This window comes from Euprymna scolopes, chromosome 10, assembly GCF_053919585.1.
Source record: "Euprymna scolopes isolate OS-2025 chromosome 10, ASM5391958v1, whole genome shotgun sequence".
NCBI lineage: Eukaryota > Metazoa > Mollusca > Cephalopoda > Sepiida > Sepiolidae > Euprymna > Euprymna scolopes.
In genome coordinates, this window is record NC_136491.1 from 101109824 (window position 1) to 101127521 (window position 17698).

The 17698-nt window shown below is 30.2% G+C and overlaps 1 protein-coding gene across 1 annotated transcript in view; it reads right to left on the reverse strand.

Moving 5' to 3' along the window:
* The window catches only part of LOC145286179 (krev interaction trapped protein 1-like), an 80754-nt gene that overhangs the window by 13196 nt on the left and 49860 nt on the right, over positions 1-17698 (reverse strand). Inside the window, exons 8-13 of the mRNA XM_080134969.1 lie at positions 15911-16064; positions 15553-15660; positions 13295-13399; positions 9499-9562; positions 5812-5972; positions 2909-3072 (exon numbers count right to left, since the gene is read on the reverse strand). Coding sequence (XP_079991095.1) covers positions 2909-3072; positions 5812-5972; positions 9499-9562; positions 13295-13399; positions 15553-15660; positions 15911-16064 — 756 coding nt within the window. The remainder of the gene's footprint in view (positions 1-2908; positions 3073-5811; positions 5973-9498; positions 9563-13294; positions 13400-15552; positions 15661-15910; positions 16065-17698) is intronic.

Here is a 17698-nt window from a genome sequence, read left to right on the forward strand (position 1 = left end):
GATAATTCAAATTTTAAAGTTATCCTTCCGATTCTTATAATTATCTAAGTATCTTAATTTTTTATCTTTCCTCTTCATTATGATCCGTAATATCTTTACCTTCAAAGGGAGATAAGTATTTAGTCAATTTTTGTATTAAAATTCCAAGCATTCATACTTTAATATTTTGACTTTAGAATTTATTAATCACCTTTGTTTAATTTTATCTTCTCTATAACAATCTCTGTTCAATTTCTTACTTATTTTTCAACTTTATATTTTTGATTAAATCTATTTTAATCTATCCTAATCTGTTTTTTTTTTTTTTTTTTTTTTTTTACAAAGGCATCACCACATTATCAAGGCCCAGAGGCCACTCAAGGATAAGGGTTAAAGAGTGTACAGTAGAAGTTGGTCAATATAGTAATCATTAGTAATGAAAATTTGGTAAATTTAATAACTTATATGGAACGGCTCATCAAGAACTTATTTACCTTAGACTTGAACACAACCATATTGTAGTCAGCCGGAAAGCAGGAAAACGGAAGACAATTCCACAGGCGTGCAGTTCTAAGAAAGAAGCTTTGTTCATGGAATCTATGTTTAGGTTTAGGCACAGATAAAGAGTGGGGGAAATTATTGATAGTGTTTACAGCTAGACGAGTGTTTCTTGTGAAAGTTTGGCGAGGGGGGACCATAGATTGAAGCTCAGTTGAACACTTTCCATGAAAATAACGATACATCAGAGACAAACTCGCAACATCTCTTCTGTGAGATAGAGGTTGTAAGGAGGAGAAAAGGACATCTCCTACTGTTTGTCTCAATACTCTGCAGTTACTTAATGTTAGTTTTTTTTTTCATTCTTGTGGCATTGAAATTACTCAGGTGTTATTTTATTACCCATAACTATTATTAAAATTACTTATATTTCTCCTATTTAGGTTATAATTATTATAGTTTCTATATGTTAAGTTGATGATCCAATTATTTATTTATTGCACCATTTTAAAATTTTACTATTAGATTAAAAACATTCTCTTTCCACACTTACATTTCACCCTCAATATATTCTGTAAATTTTTCCTTTTTTTAAATTTTAATCAGGTTTTAGGCGCCTAATCAGGTGATTGACGGCTGAGAAAGGGTCCAATATTCATTGACATAACATGATGCTCCTGACACTGTTGTGATACACCCTAAATATTGAGAGGAATAGATTGCAATATTATCAGAGGCAAGAGTTCACTAAATTTCATTTATGCTACAATCTGTCATTTTAGAAAGCTAGTACAACAAAGTTTTTTTTGGGGTACTTGTACAGTTTAATAAAGACATTCAAAAATGAAAATATTGAAAAAAAAGGTTATATTGTATGTATCCGTTTTGGACTGAAGATCTCTGAAAAAAAATTTCACTTAATTTGATTAAGTAGTTTTTTTTTTACAACAGAACACCATGCTTTTTATGAGAGCGCAATGAAGGTAGCCATCTTTGAATTTTTTAACATGCCACGAGGGAGATAACTCTGCTTAAAGTGCCGACACTCCCTCCCCATCTTTAATACTAGCTTTTTCTCTGTATCACAAATTTTTTTTTGCTACAAAAAAAAAACAAAAAAAAAAAACTACTTGATCAAATTAAGTCAATTTTTTTTCCGGAGAACTTCATTCCATAACGAATATGTACAATATAACCTTTTTTCGATATTTTTTAATTTTTTAATGTCTTGATTAAACTGTACAAGTACCTTTTTTTTTTTTTCTAAATTGTTCATAATCATATTTTTGGTGATATAACACCTTTAGGAGTAGAATCAGTTTGTGTTTTTCTTTTTCTTTATCCTTCCTTGTGGCATGCTGTCATCAGAAAATACAGATTTTATTCAAACTTAAATAATGCTTACATATAAACCAAGAAAAAAAAGAAATAAAATTTATAGAAGACTCAACATCATATGTTAGTTCTGGAACTAACACACAATGTTGAGTCTTCTAGTAATTTTCTTAAATTTTTCTTTTTACTGACATTGTATTGTCATGTTTTTCTTTTTAAGCAAAGAATTTCTATTTTTTCTGAGGAGTATATGCACAAAAAGAGTCAGTATCGACATAATAATAACCGATTGGTTCTGCATAACAAAACAAATCTGTAAAAAAATGTACCAAACTCTAACATGGTGGAGTGGAGTTGTTTTGCCTGAAAAATAAATATTTGGATCTTGGAGTGTAGCTACACTGTTATTCTTTTATATATGCTCTGTTGTTATATTTAACAGACATTGAGCTTCTAAGCAAAAAGGATTAGTATACACAAAGACTGAAATATAATTGAAAAAACATTTCACACAAAAAAAAAAGAAAAGAAAAAATATATATATATTTTCATTCATTTATAAGCTACAATCAACATCCAAATGAATGCTTTGACAATAATTACGGGTTTCAAAAGACGAAGAATTAAAAGATACATCTGCCTTACTTAAAAATGCTAGGTTTATTTATGGTGTCTTTTACATATATTAAAAAAAAAAACACTCAATATTTTTGCTGATGAGGAAACTTTGTTTCAAAAAAACTATATGTCAAAATTATTGTCCGTGGCTTAATGTCTATCACAATAAAAACATTGTTTTCCGAAACGATCGTACAAATTATTGACTTTGTTGTTGTTCCTTCTTATAACACAGATTTTTAATTTTTAATTCTAATTTGAATTTTAAATTGTCAATCACATTACTAAATATATATATATATATATACACACACACACACAAATTCTTACATTTCATAGTATTTTGATCTTTTAAAATATTTTAATTTGAATGCATAAAACAATTGTGGAATTTCTACAGAATCTGTTGTTGTTATTAATTCCGAAAAGAGAATTTGCAAAAAAAAAAAAAAAAAAAATTATGTCTGTCCACACTTACCAATGTGAACGAGCTTCTGCAACACTACAATACCCACAGGAAATGTAGAGAAGTCCAGCGGCAATGGCAAAAACACTTTGGTCATTAAAAATATAAAGTCCGCTAATGTATCGATGAGATGCTTCGTGAAATAACAGTTGGATGCCAACTTCATGTTGAACTTGCTGTGGAAGGTTTAAAGCGAAAAGAGAAGAAAAAAAAAAAAGAAACAACAAAAATTAATAAAGAGAATAGCATGGATTGCAATTTTTAAAATCGTGCACATATACATACAGGCCGGTAACTCCTTCACCACCATGAAAAAAAAAAAAGAAAGAAAAATCTTTATGGTGTATGTACCTGTAACAGAAAGAAAATATTATACACCCAAAAAATTATGTAAATTAATTAGGTAGTTTTATTTTATCAAAAGAAAATCAAATATTATGGTTAAACAACGCCAATTGATTTTAGAAATTTATTTGATTCTTGTTCAGAAACCTGCTTTCCTGTATTAAAGAATAAGAATAAAGAAAAATCCATACAATGTACATACTCGTATTGAAACGAAAATATTATACTGCAAAATTATGTAAATTGATCAAGTAGTTTTATTTTTAAATAAGAAAATAAAATTTTATGAACATTGGAGAAGTGATTGTTTTGCTCTCCATTCAAGAAACAAAGGGAGATAACTAGATTTATGTTGTAATGCTTACAAATTTCCATTAATCACTTAAAAATAACTTTCTTTATAAAAATAAAACTACTTGATCAATTTATGTGATTTTTGGAATATATTTTTGTTTCGGCAGGCCTATGTACATCATACAGATTTTTCTATATTTTTGTTATTAAATATGAATTCTGGACAAGAATGAAATCAACTTTACTCTTTCTTTATTTTTTGATTGGTTGGTTGCTTTTGTTTTACGGCATATCAACACTTTTCAGGTTATTTAATGCCGAATCCGTTGATTTTGAAGAAAAATATTTTAATCGTATTTGTTTTTTTTATTTCGGTTTCTATTTAACCGATAGTTGAGACCCTAACAGGTACTACCACTCTGGGTTAGAGTGGACCTGGGAGCAATGGCAATTAAAGGGTGGCTCCACACTCCCCAAAGCCCGCAAGCTGGGGCCTCACCATCGGATATAGTTTAAGGTCATATCCAAGACCTTTTATTTTTTGAAGAAATTTTTATAACTATTTCTTTTTGGAGGGGCTAATTTTTTTTACTTAACGAAAACAGTGCATTTGGTTTGAATTTGTTGCAAATTTGAGGTTTAATTATGAGATTGTTTTTAGTGTTGTCTGCATTTTACATATTTTTTTTACCTTTCAAATTGTAAACAATTTCAGCTATATCCAGTTTGCTCTGTAAATAGTAATTGGAAAAATTTGGGTTAATATGGGTCAGATATCATAGAAGCATTAGACAACTATTTAGATTTTTTTTTATATATTGAAAAAGATAATTTTTTAAATAGTGTTAACAAAAACAATTAAACTTCTAGTTTTACCTCAATATAAAAAAAAAAACTGTTCACTAAAAGAAAATAAACAAAATGTCACAAAAATTTTATCACATACTTATGTATTACGTTTAAAAAAGACAGTATGGTTAAAATTACACAAATTCATCAAATATTTTTTCTAAACAAGAAAAAAACATTTTAATGGCAAAATGTCTCATCTAACATTTTCTGCTTAAATTTAAGTTAACACCCAAGGGATATAATTTAACACACAGTCCTCAGTTAGAAATCATTTACTGATCAAATTTTATTTTGTTTTATAAAAACAAAAGTAATAGACGAATTTATGTAAATTTTGGTGTATTGCCTTTTCTTTTTAACCCAACAGGTATGTACATAATAATTTTTTGTACAATTATATTTTTATTAATATTGGGATAAAACACGATAAGCATTTTTTTAAAAGGTAATACAGGATGGAACGATAAAATTGTCTTCCTAGAAAGGACAACATGATTCCATTTCCGTTTGACGAAAACCGATTTTTTTTTTTTGTTGCAAACCATTTACTAGTTGGCCAGTTGTGTACAACTCCCAAAAGTGATAGGAATCTTCTATCATGTCTACAAATGACATATGTTCAACGAGCGATGTCAGAGATGCGCTGCTGTACAACTCATGCTCTCTACCGATCCAAGTTATGACAACAGGACCATTGCCAGCACTTTCAAAAATCATTGCTGGATTGCCACGAATAACAGGGACGTGCCCAAAGTGAGGAAAACAAAGTTTCTGGCCACAGTTATGGTTTTTGTTCTGGCATCAAGTAAGGGCCACATCATGCCACCTCACATCTTTCGGTTTGAAAGTCAACACAAAAGTATACCTAGATGTGCTAAGGAGTGTGGTGATCCCCTGGTGCAATCAGGTAGTCGCTGTCAGACCCTGGATATGGCAGCAAGACTCTGTGCCGGCCCACAAGTCCAAAGAAACCCAAGCTTGGCTTCAGAGGGGAGTGCTACGACTTTGTAACTTTTTCTCAATGAACCCGCTGGACTACTTTGTTTGGTCATATGTTGAGAACATCACTAACATGACCTCCCACAACACCAAAGCCAGCCTGATTGCTACCATTCACAGAGTATTCACCAAACTCCCGCTGGCGTTTGTGGAAAAAGCATGCGCCCAGTTCCAGACTTGTATTGAGGCAGTGATTGAGGCTGAAGGTGGCTACATTGAATAGATGTCAGCTCTACTACATAATCAAGTCACCTGAATTGATTTTTCAATAAAAGTTTAAAAAAAAAATGTAGTGTTGTTTTCTTTAGGGTGACAACATTATCGTTCCACCCTCTAAAAGATGTGTCTTTTCTTTCTTTTTTTGTTACGCCATCATTTCTTATGGTTTCTTATATTTTAACAAACCTGACAGGTGAAATACTTACCATTAATAATTGTTTTTCTTCTTGAAGATTAACTTTAGCATTCCGTCTCCATTCCAAAATAGGTTTTTCCAGCTCCGGATCACTTTCCGTCATCATCCGAACTAACGGCTTCCATTTGTGAAGTTGGATCACAGGTTTATGGTTCAGTTTCAGCTGCAATTCTTTCAAATAGTAAGATACAAATATTCAATTTTTCTTAACACAATAAGCACACATCTATTAACGTTCATCATAAAATAATAAGGTGCTTATCCAGAATTCTTCCTTTATTAAAGAACAAAAATACAGAAAAATCTGTATGATGTATGTATCTGCGATGAAATGAAGATATCATTTTAAAAATTACATAAATTGATCAAGTAGTTTTATTTTTGAATAAGAAAATCAAATTTTATAAGAATCTGTAACGTAACTGTCTTATCTGCCATTTTTAAAAAATAGTTTCCCAAAACAAGGAAGATAATTCAACAATAATTCATACTAACTTAATTTGTTACCTACAAATTCCTATTAATCACAAATGCTTTTTTTTTTTATAAAATTACAACTACTTGATCAATTTATATGATTTTTGGAATATGATATTTTTGTTTCGCCATAGGTATGTACATCATACAGATTTTTCTTTATTTCTGTTTTTTAATGTAAGGGGACTTCTAGACAAGAATCAATAATGATAATGATTACATATGAGAAAGAAACTGGGACAAGACGTAGTGGGAGGAAGAGAAGAGGTGGACACAATAAACAGAAAAGTCTCATAATTTGAAGGTTGTGAGTTCAATCTCTGTAAAGGGTAGTACATTCCATTTTCTCTTCAAAAACACACACAAATAAATTTCTAAAATCAATAAATGGAGATAATTGTCTTCTTACTCTTTTTTGCCTTGGTTAGAGGACAGTAAGTGAGAAATTCACCAAGCAAATCAGCTCAACAGTTGAAAATTACTATTTTGTTTCTAATGTACATGCCATGTTCTCTACAAATTTCCAACAAGTTCACCATGTGGTTGATCACGCACAGCAATCCAAGATTGCTTCTATTATGAATACAAACCATTCACAGTTCGAGCGACGGATACCATAAGGTGAGGGTTCAGAATCAGTTCAGCATCCTGCTTCACAAGTTTTGAGTTGGCTACCGTGATGTTTCTTCCAGCCTCTGTGGTGGTGCCAGGTAGATAACTTCATGGATGAAGTCACATGAGTGTCATCAAAGGGTGTGGTCGAACCAACAAAGGCATGTGGTTTGAACTGATCGACCTCTTCAAGGGTTTTCATGTTGAGGATAACCAGTTGTTTTTCATTTGAAAGAAAACCTGTCGTCAGTAACTTTGTCTTATTGATGTTTATCTCATGCCAATCTTTGAAGCATAAGATTGCATCTTGTTAATGGTTAATTGAATGCCAGCGAAGCTTTCACCAAATATGGCAACATCATCAGTGTGCCATTCATTTGCTGTACTGTTGCGATTCATGTTGCTCGCTAATCAAGATTCTGATTTTGATAATCAATCAGAAACTAGACTATTTTGGTAGGCTTTTATTTGTTGGGATGGTGTATCTGTTCTGGGTACCTGCAGGAGATCTACTCTCTCAGGCCTTGTCTCTTAGGTGGAACATGTTTATTGCTTGTTGTCTGAGGCAACCTAACTGGGAAATGCAGACGGAACTACTCAGGCATTTTTTGCTGGACCAGAGTGCTCCTTCTTTAGGGGTGCTGGCTTGATTCTCCCCACCTTCTGACCTTGTGTTACATCCACCTGCAATGGGAGGGAGATAAATGTCTATCATGAGACTACTTCCTTGCAAACTACAACATGTCTTCAAACTCAATGTCAACAAATACTTGCACTAAACCTTGCTCATAAAAATTCACATTTGTCCATTTCATTATTTTTGCTTCTCTCATATTCTTCATGATTCAACCAACAATCCATCCATCTCATTAACGTTATTCTTGGGTGGCTTTTGACTTTGATAAGTGATGACTCCTTAGTGTGTGTGTGTGTGTATATATATATATATATATATATATATACTTCTCCCCAAACCTCTGACCTTGATAGAGGGGAGACTAAAACTTGCTGCTATGGTTTCAAATGATCTGAAATAACAGCAAAGGGAGACTTGATTCCAAATATTTCTCAGATCATTTGAAACCATAGCAACAAGTTTTAGTCTCCCCTCTATCGAGGCCAGATGTTTTGGGGAAATATTAGATATTTTGTAATTCATATGCAAAACTAAGAATATAAATGCCTATGATTTAAACATATATATATATATATATATATATATATATATATCTAAATTGGATATTGAAATGCTTACATCTTTAGTTCTAACAGAGGACATTACACGAAAATTTGCAGGCTTTTTGAAGATTATACTACTATTCTATGTTTAAAATTTTATAAGAATTGATAAAAAGAACCTATATTTTCAAATAAATAAAATATGCCCAAACTTGCCTACATTTGTTGATATAGTGTCCTGGTAGACTAGTTCCAGCTTTGCTGCTTTAGGATGAATTTTGCTTATGGTTTTTCTTTGCTTGGTTGTCTCCCTTGTGGCCCTATCAGGCCACTAATATATCTATAATATATAGCTGAACGTCTGTGTGTGTGCCTGGTCACGAATAGGCTCCTATATGGTTGACTATTATAGAAAACTGATCACATATAATGATAGAAGATGTATCAAGACACGAATTTGGGGGTATCAAAACCAAAGCAAAATATGATGAAAGTAAAAATAAAATAGATAAACTCCATAATTTATTATACCATACCTGTTCACACTGAAACACTTATCACAATATTCTGTGAATCTATATTAAAAAACCTTGTTAAACTTTGACATATTTCCATTCTATGGAGGTCAGGCAGGAACGAACACCCCATAATTTTATTACACCATATTTCTTCAAACTGAAACATAATTATCAAAGTATACTTACGCAGATAGATATGAAAAGTCTTTATTAAAGTTTGTGCCTATTTCCATTCTATGGAGGCCAGGCGCGAATGCAGACCCAACAATTTTATTATACCATCACTATTTAAGTTAAAACATACTTATTAAAGTATTTTTATGTACATCTATATCAAAAACACTTGTAAACGTTTTTTTTTTTAATTTTTAAATTTTTTATTTCCATACTTTGTGGACCAAGCGCATACGCAGACCTCACAATTTTAATGAATCATCATTATGCCAGATCAAACATATCCATTCCTGTGTCTCAATACATCTTCTATCATTGTATGTGATCAGTTTTCTATAATAGTCAACCATATAGGAGCCTATTTGTGACCAGACACACACACACAGACATTCAGCTTTATATATATATATATATATATATATATATAATTACCATTTTATCTGTTTAGTTACACATGTTTCCGCTAGTGAATCGTATTAGCGATCCAGTAACTTCGTCAGACTTGGACAGAAGTGGTTATCATAATAATAACCACTTCGGTCCAAGTCTGACAAAGTTACTGGATCGCTAATACGATTCACTAGCGGAAATATGTGTAACTAAACAGATAAAACGTTAATAAAATAAAAAATATATATTTGCTCTGCAATAGTATTGAGCACCTTCTTCAAGTTTTTACTATTTACCAGTTCGTCTATATAATGTTATGAACAACAACGAAAATTCAAATTGCTTACCCAAGTTTTGTGAGCAGATCCAAATCGAAAAAATGTTTCCATAGGATTCTGGCATATCTAATTCCTGCAACAACAACAATCAAGGAGAAAATAACTTCAGTTCGTGGAGAAAAGAAGATGGTGGTGGAGTCGAACATAAACAGCCACTGATGCGTCGTATGGAATCAAACATAACAGGATACCATCCACTAATGTGATCTCCATCCTCCAACTTTCCAGCAGCAGTACCGCTATTAAAGTTTTACTTTTTATTTTTGTCAAGAGGGACTTCCTTAACTCTGATACTCACATAATAACACTCATCTAACATGAAGTTATCTTGTTAGATTTTCAAAGTTAGACAAAAATAGCATTTAAGCTGACAAATCAAATTTTGCTTTTGACTAGCCAATTTTCATTTGTTATTGTTGTACCATGTTATTATTGTAGAAAGCAAGAAGAGGCATTCCTTTTAGCACATCTTTGGATTAATTCTGATATGAAGAGGGCCTATAGCACAATTTTCTCAATGTCCAAAAGTTCATCTTATTTATACTTAAGTAAACAACCCAGCCACCGTGGTGATGGTAGATTATCAATGAGGACACTCCACTTTCTTGTTTGTGGAGTAGAGTGAGCCTTGTTTTGAAAATAACCCATGTCATGGAGTATGAGAAGACTAAAGTCAAGCCATCTGCAAGTTGACAGGCAGTGATGATGGGTGATAATGACCAGCTGGGGTGAGGTTGGTGAGTATACAGCCATGGTTTGACTTTTGGTCCATCTCGCTTTCTATTGTTCTCTTTATTATTTTTTTTTATGGTGAGAAACAAATCAATTTTGTTAACAATTAGGTGACTGCACAGGATAATAGAATTTCAAACAAATGAGGTAAAAACAATATTATATACACACGTATAATATCGAAATTAGTATGAATTCCAAAAATTACGAAAAATGATCCAGTAGAAGATATACTAGATAATTTCCATTATACTGCACAAGTACAAAAAATCATCAAAAAGATGTGTTTTGCCAGCATCAGTGATTTGTGAAAATATAGTAAAAGTTTTTTTTTATAAAATCAGACAAAAGGGAGTTTTATTTCCATTTTTTTTATATCAAGCATTCCACTTTTCAGCTGCAGTGTTTCTTCGTCTCTGAAGTCAAGATATTTCTCTGCAGAGAATTAATGATTAATGCCTAATGCAACCGGTTCACATCCCTAATTCAAACATAATTGCATCACATCACAAGTTCCTAATGATCTTGAAGACAATGGATAACTGCTGCTCTAAAATAGAAATGTGATTAAAAATGTCTACTATGATGTGGCACCATGCAAGGACAATTAAATTCCACCCCCAATATATCTCTACGGCACAGCCACATCAAGACATACACCTCAGACCATGACGGTATCACTTTATCAGCAATATGATAATGTACTTAACTACAATTGATTTTTAAGCTATTTAATTCAGCCTAGAAGATGGCTTATGTAAAAACATTTTTAAATAATCACCTAAAAATAAAAATCAGCAAAGGGGATAATTCATTTTAAATTAAAGAACGGTTCTTGTCCAAAATTCTTATATAAAATAAAGAAAAATATATGATATATGTACCCGTGACAAAAGGAAAATATCATCTATATCATCATATTCCAGAAATCACATAAATTGATCAAGTAGTTTTATTTTTATAAAGAAAATAATTTCTAAGCATTTAATGGGAAGTTGTAGGCATTACAACAAAAATTTTATGAGTTTAAAGTATTGTTGAGTTATCCCTGTTTATTTATGGAAATTTTTTCCAAATAGCGGGTTGGACAGTCATTCCTAAAATAAAATGATTTTTGTTTTATCTAAAAATGAATCTATTTGATCAATTTACATGATTTTTGGCATGTAATATTTTTGGTTTTATCATGGGTATGTATATCTATATTCTATATTATAAGAGCAAAATCTAAAAGTCGAAAAAAATTAATTTTCATTAAAAAAACACTGATACCTCTTTACTTTTTATGTCAATTTCAACTAAAAACAATTGTCATGTCGTAAATAGTTAAATATTACTGCATTATTACATAAAACATGTACTTTGACAAATTACTGATTCAGAAATATCCACCATTAATTATAACAAGATGGACATCAGTTACTTTCCCTGACCTTATACTGTTTACTTAAGTATAAACTTGAAATTGCTTCAAAAACTATTTTCATTAATAATTAATTTTCTATCTTATTGTTTTTTGTAATTTTTGGATATGTTATTAAATTTGACACGACAATTAACTTTGATTTTACTTGAAATTTAATATTTCGATTTTTGAATTTTGTTCTTATAACGAAGATGTGCCGATTTTTCTTTATTTTCGTTTTTGAATATATGGAGAATTCTAGACAAGAATTGAAAAATATAATAGATGTCTAGCTTAAGTTTAAAAATGTACCAATAAACAAACATTAAAATCTAAAATGACCTAACTGCATCCTGAATGTCTCAGTAAATAATGTATTAAAAAAAAGTTTTAAAATTTATTTTGATATTTTTAAGATTCAAAATAAATTAAAATGAATTCGGTTAGATTTGCTGTTTTACAACTGCAGGTTTTTTTTTCTTCAGATAAAGGCGTTGAATGTGTTCATTTCTTATACTTAACTCTTGCAGGAATTTATTTTTCAAAATAATACTTTGGACACATTTATGTTTTTGCAATTTGAGATGAAGATTGGTTACTTGTATCGACCGAAACTTTGTGAAAATGATACTGAAGATGAGAACAGTAGTAGTCTAAAGAATCCAAATAATATGAACATTCAGTTCTTGTTTTATGATACTTTTTTTACAATAGCAAATTAACTGTTACTGTTGAATCTAAATTCAAACAAATAGCATGGCTTTTTTTTTTTTTTTTTTTAAATTAAAACTTTGAACGTATTCACTTGTTTATATATTATTCCTTAATTGGAATTCATTTTTGAGATGAGCATTATATATAGTAATTTATTTTTATTTCGGACTATTGTTCTCATCTTTATTAGTTGTTGTTTTTCATCTTTTATTGGTTGTTATTTTTTCACAACGTTTCGGCCAACTATTCCTCTGACCTTCGTCAGGTGGTAACCGTGACGAATAGGAATTAAGATTAAATTATATTAAAAAAAAAAAAAAAAAATCAACAAGAAAAAAATGGTAGCGCAAATACATTTTAACTCATTGAAAATATTTTTTTGTTTTCAGTTTTAGGACAGTTATACTACCAAAAAGGGAAAACAATCCAAAATGAATACTTGTTTAATGCAATTTTTCAAACAGTGTCTCAAATACAAAAAACAAAAACAAATGACTGTTACAATTCTTAAGACTTATTTAATTAAAAAACATTTTTTAAAAGAAGTTATATAAAAAATACATTTCATCCATTTCATAATATTATAAACCGAATGCTATATTTTATTTGTGAAATTTTAAAAATAATTATTTTGAAATACAGAATGCTACATATTATTTGTAAATTTTAAATACAATTTATTTTGAAATATTGTTAAATTTTTAACAATTTTAATTAAATTCAGTGTTTCATTATTTAATGTTTTCTGTTACGGTACTTCATTACTTTATTGAACTTTTTTTTTGAATTATAAGAAAAGTTTGGCTATAAAGCAAGTATTAATTTTGGATTATCTTTCCCTTTCTCTAGTATAACTCTTCTGAAAATGAAAACAAAAAAATACTTCCAATGAGTTAAAGTGCACTTATGCCAAAATGATTTGACAGAAAAAACATTCAAATTTGTAACACTAACCCGTAACATCTGTTCTTTAAAGTGACTCACGGTTGTATTGTCTCCTGCTGTCAGATTCAATGTCTTCTTCCCTCCACCCATCAAATGGATTTCAATTTTCTGACTCTGTAAGATAGATAAGAACACAAACATGGTGGTAGGCTTATTTTTTTTTTTTATTGTTTTTCCAAAAGAAAAATTAATGTAATCTTTTTCTAGATACAAAATTCTCACCAACCAGTATTTTTTTTCAATTCTTGTCCAGAATTCCCCCTACATTAAAAAACAAAAACAAAGAAAAAATTTGTATAATATATATGCCTGTGATGAAACGAAAATATCATATTCCAAAAATTATGTAAATTGTTCAAATAGTTTTATATTTATATAAGAAAATCAAATTTTATGAGCATCCAATATGTAACTGTCTTACCCGTTACTTTGAAAAATAATCTAAAAATACAAGGGAAATAACTCAACAATAATTTATACTGACTAGATTTATGTTGTAATGCCTACAAATTCCCATTAATTGCTTAAAAATTATTTTTTTTATTACATGATCAATTTATATGATTTTTGGAATATGATATTTTTGTCTCATCACGGATACTTACATCATACAGATTTTTCTTTCTTCTTGATTTTTAATATAGGAGAAATTCTGGACAAGAACCATTTTTTCTTTTGTACCAAGTAAAACTAATTTCACACTATATATTTCCAGAGTTTAAATAAAAGATTTTATTTCTTCAAGTATAATATAGTCCAAATTGTTACAAATTATAAGCTCAAACCATATCTCTTATCAATACAATGAAAAACATATCAAGCACTTATGAAAAACATATAGGCCTATATATTTGCCTATAAATAAAATAATTAAAAAAAAACACACAAAAAAAACAAACTAAGTAATGTTAAGTAAGAGTCATAAACTGACTGCTTGCTTAAAGAATATGGCTTTTGGCTTTCAGAATCCAAGAGGGCTAACTATTATAAAATACTTTCCTAAATAATTCTTTGTTTACGCTTTTTCACCCCCAAAAAGATGTACCACCATTTGGACGTGAGGGGCTATTAATCATGATCATGTCTACAGGGAACTATGTGGGGAGTTGAGCCGCAAGATGTCTTTTTGCATTACATTTAAGCTTCTGCATGTCAGTACAGTCAGGGAAGCAAGAAACAAGAAGGAAATTTCAGTCTAGCAGTCCGAAGAAGGAAACTATTAGACTATTAGTAGAAGACTTTATGGCATCTAAGGACCTCAACAATGATGGGATGGGAGTTTGCTGTTTGTCGGCTTAGTTGGGAGTATTTACATCGAGGGAGCACAAGAGCTATGAGTTCATCAGAGCACATACCATGAAAGTACTTGTAAAACAGGTAGAGGGATACAACATTGCACCCCGTGGGTCAAAAATAGTCAACTTTTATTTTATTTTTGCATTTTTTAAAGTTGAAATAATCGATCATCTAAAAAAAGAAAGAAACATTTAATGCTATTTTATTTTGACAAAAGTAACAGCACAAATTTGGAAATAACAAGACTTACAAAAAGTTTTAAAACTAAAATACTATATGAGTCTATTAAAGTTTCTTGAATTTGGTAATATTTACTTCTATTTTTTTTTTTTTTTTTTATAAACCTTTTTTGCCCTGTTAACTACACTACACAGTTGCCTAAAATACAATTTTGTGGTAAGAATGAAGAGCATCATAAAAAATAATTCTGCTTGAAAAGAAATGTATCTGTACTAATAATGAAGTGGGAATTCATAAAGTGCATTTTTGCAAGAAAAGAAGAGGTGAAAAGTCATAAAATGTATTTCTGAAAGAATAAAGAAGTGAAAGTCATAAAATATATTTCTGTAGGTATAAAGAAATGAGAAGTCATAAAATATATTTCTGTGGGAATAAAAAAATGAGTCATAAAATGTGTTTTCATAGGAAAAAGTCAAAATTTATTTCTGCAGTAATGAGAAGTAAAATCTCATAAAAAGTATTTCTATAGTAATAAAGGAATTATTAGTCATAAAAAATGTATTTCTGTCAGGCTAATTGAATTAAAAACTTAAAATGCTTCAGTTCATTAATAATAAAGTGAAAAGTGTTAAAATTAATTTCTAGCATACTAATGAAGTGCGAGGTCATAAAATGCATTTCTGCAAGAATATTGAAGTGAGGCATCATGAAATATATTTCCATAGGAAATATAATGTTCATAAAATGCAGTTCTCTTTAAAGAATACATTCATTAACTGACTGATACCAACCGGTCGGTCCATGGCAGCACTGAGCAAATTTGCAGCTTTTAAAAATTCTGGTTCAGTTTCATTATAACAAAGATCATACGGAGTCTTTTTGGTTTTGTCTTGAGGATTCTATGAAAAAAAAAAAAAAAGGAAAAGATAAATATGATTATAACATGTAAAATCACAAAAGGAAAACAAAAATAATAAAAATAACTTCCAAACAGGATAGTGTATTTTGCTAATGTTGGCTAGAATGATTCAAGGGAGATAACTCTGAGATAATCCAAATAACTCTAAAACCAACTGTGATGTTACAAACTAAATAAAAATATATGCAGAAATACAAATGATAATGAAATTGAGAAATTTGTTTAATTACCACATCAATATCACTGTCCTCGAGTAATACATTGACCACTTGTGGATGACCTTGCTTAGCAGCTATGTGTAATGGAGTTTGGAGATCTTTGTTGGTAATGTTGGGTGAACAACCGGCCTTCAGTAGAGCAACAACTGCTTCTGTATGACCTCGCCTATTGGAAATAATTTGAAAAGTCATTTTGGAGTTTTGTTCTTATTGACAAACTAAACAGAAACAAACAAACAAACAAACAAAAAAAAAAACAATGAGAAATTATAAATATTATCTGGATTATTCGGACTACTATTGGTATCTTGTTATTTTCACATTTCAGCCAATGTAATCATCAATATTCTTTGAAATGTATGTTCTTGAACTTGAGAATCGATGTTGAACTAAAGAACAGAAATTTTCGACTCAACGCTTTCACTCCTAATGGGACATATTTGTCGCATGAGTAATTTTAAAATACTGAAACTCACTTTTAAAATGACCTGGGATGGGACTAATCAGGGTTATACTGAAAGAAGTTATTGCCAGTCGTATGATCATATCAGTTTTTGCATTGAATTGTTGTTCAGTGCACAAGTATATAAAAAGAAAGAAATCCTATAGCCATCCTTCCAAAGCTTCTACTGCAAAGTCAAATGTTGGTGACTATATGCTAGTGAAAGGAAACCAGAAAAGAAGGTGTGTTCAATGTCATTCTATGAAAAAGATAAAAGACTTGTTACATTTGCCGAAAATGAAACATTCCTTTATGCATTGATGAATGCTTTAGAATTTATCATAAATAGAGTTTCCTCATGTAATATGTCAACAAGAGAAAGTAATTTCTATGTAAATGTTTCAATTTATTAGTTCAGAACTCAGAAGAAATGGAAGAACCCATTTTTTATTTCATGGTTATTTATTTGCTACCTGAAGAATTTGAGTTGTTTTATAAAATAAAATTTATTTGAGAAAGAATAACTTTTTTTTTTTTTTAATGTTATTTCATTTGTCATTCAGATGTATTGGTTTTTATTCAGATGTATTGGTCTTTATAACAAATATTATCTGTTAATGAACTTATGTCTAAGATTTGAGTTAAAATGAATCATCATTTTATATTAACATATAGTTTTATTTCCATAATTTACTGCATATGTGAAATACTGTTGGAACTGAATTGTCTCATGTTTTTGTTTCTTGTAATATTGTTGGAGCATTTGTGTCCCATGCATGCAAATCATATTTAATAATTACAATAACAAATGACATTGGGTGAAATGGTTTATGGATGTCATATAAAGTTGTAAATATGTTTAAACAAACCAAATGTGGACTGTGCAAAAGTTGGAATGAATGGTTAATCAAGGGGGATAGATTGTCATTCTCCTTCTGTTAACAATGATCAAGTAGAAATTGTTACTTTTTATGCTAGAAATTTAAAAAAATAATAAAAATGGTAAGGGTTTAGAACAATGAGTACAGAGGTATGGGCACCATTACATGTTTCTTCTGCATAATAGAAAGAAGAGATAAGAACTAAACTTGTTCATTGATTATGTCTCCGTACAGGTTTCTTTTATCTTCTAAATCAGTGGTCTCCAAATTACAGCACACAGACTGGATCCGGCCTGACAAAATCTGTAATGGAGCTCTTATGGAAGACGTAAAAATATCTACGAATAACTTTTTAAATGGAAATGTGTAAAAATAGTGTAGGTTTTTCTTTTTGTTCAGAAAATAAAAGAATGAGGATTTAGAGAATCAGTAAAAAAAAAAAAAAAAAAAAAAAAGCTGATAAGCAAAACAGCATAA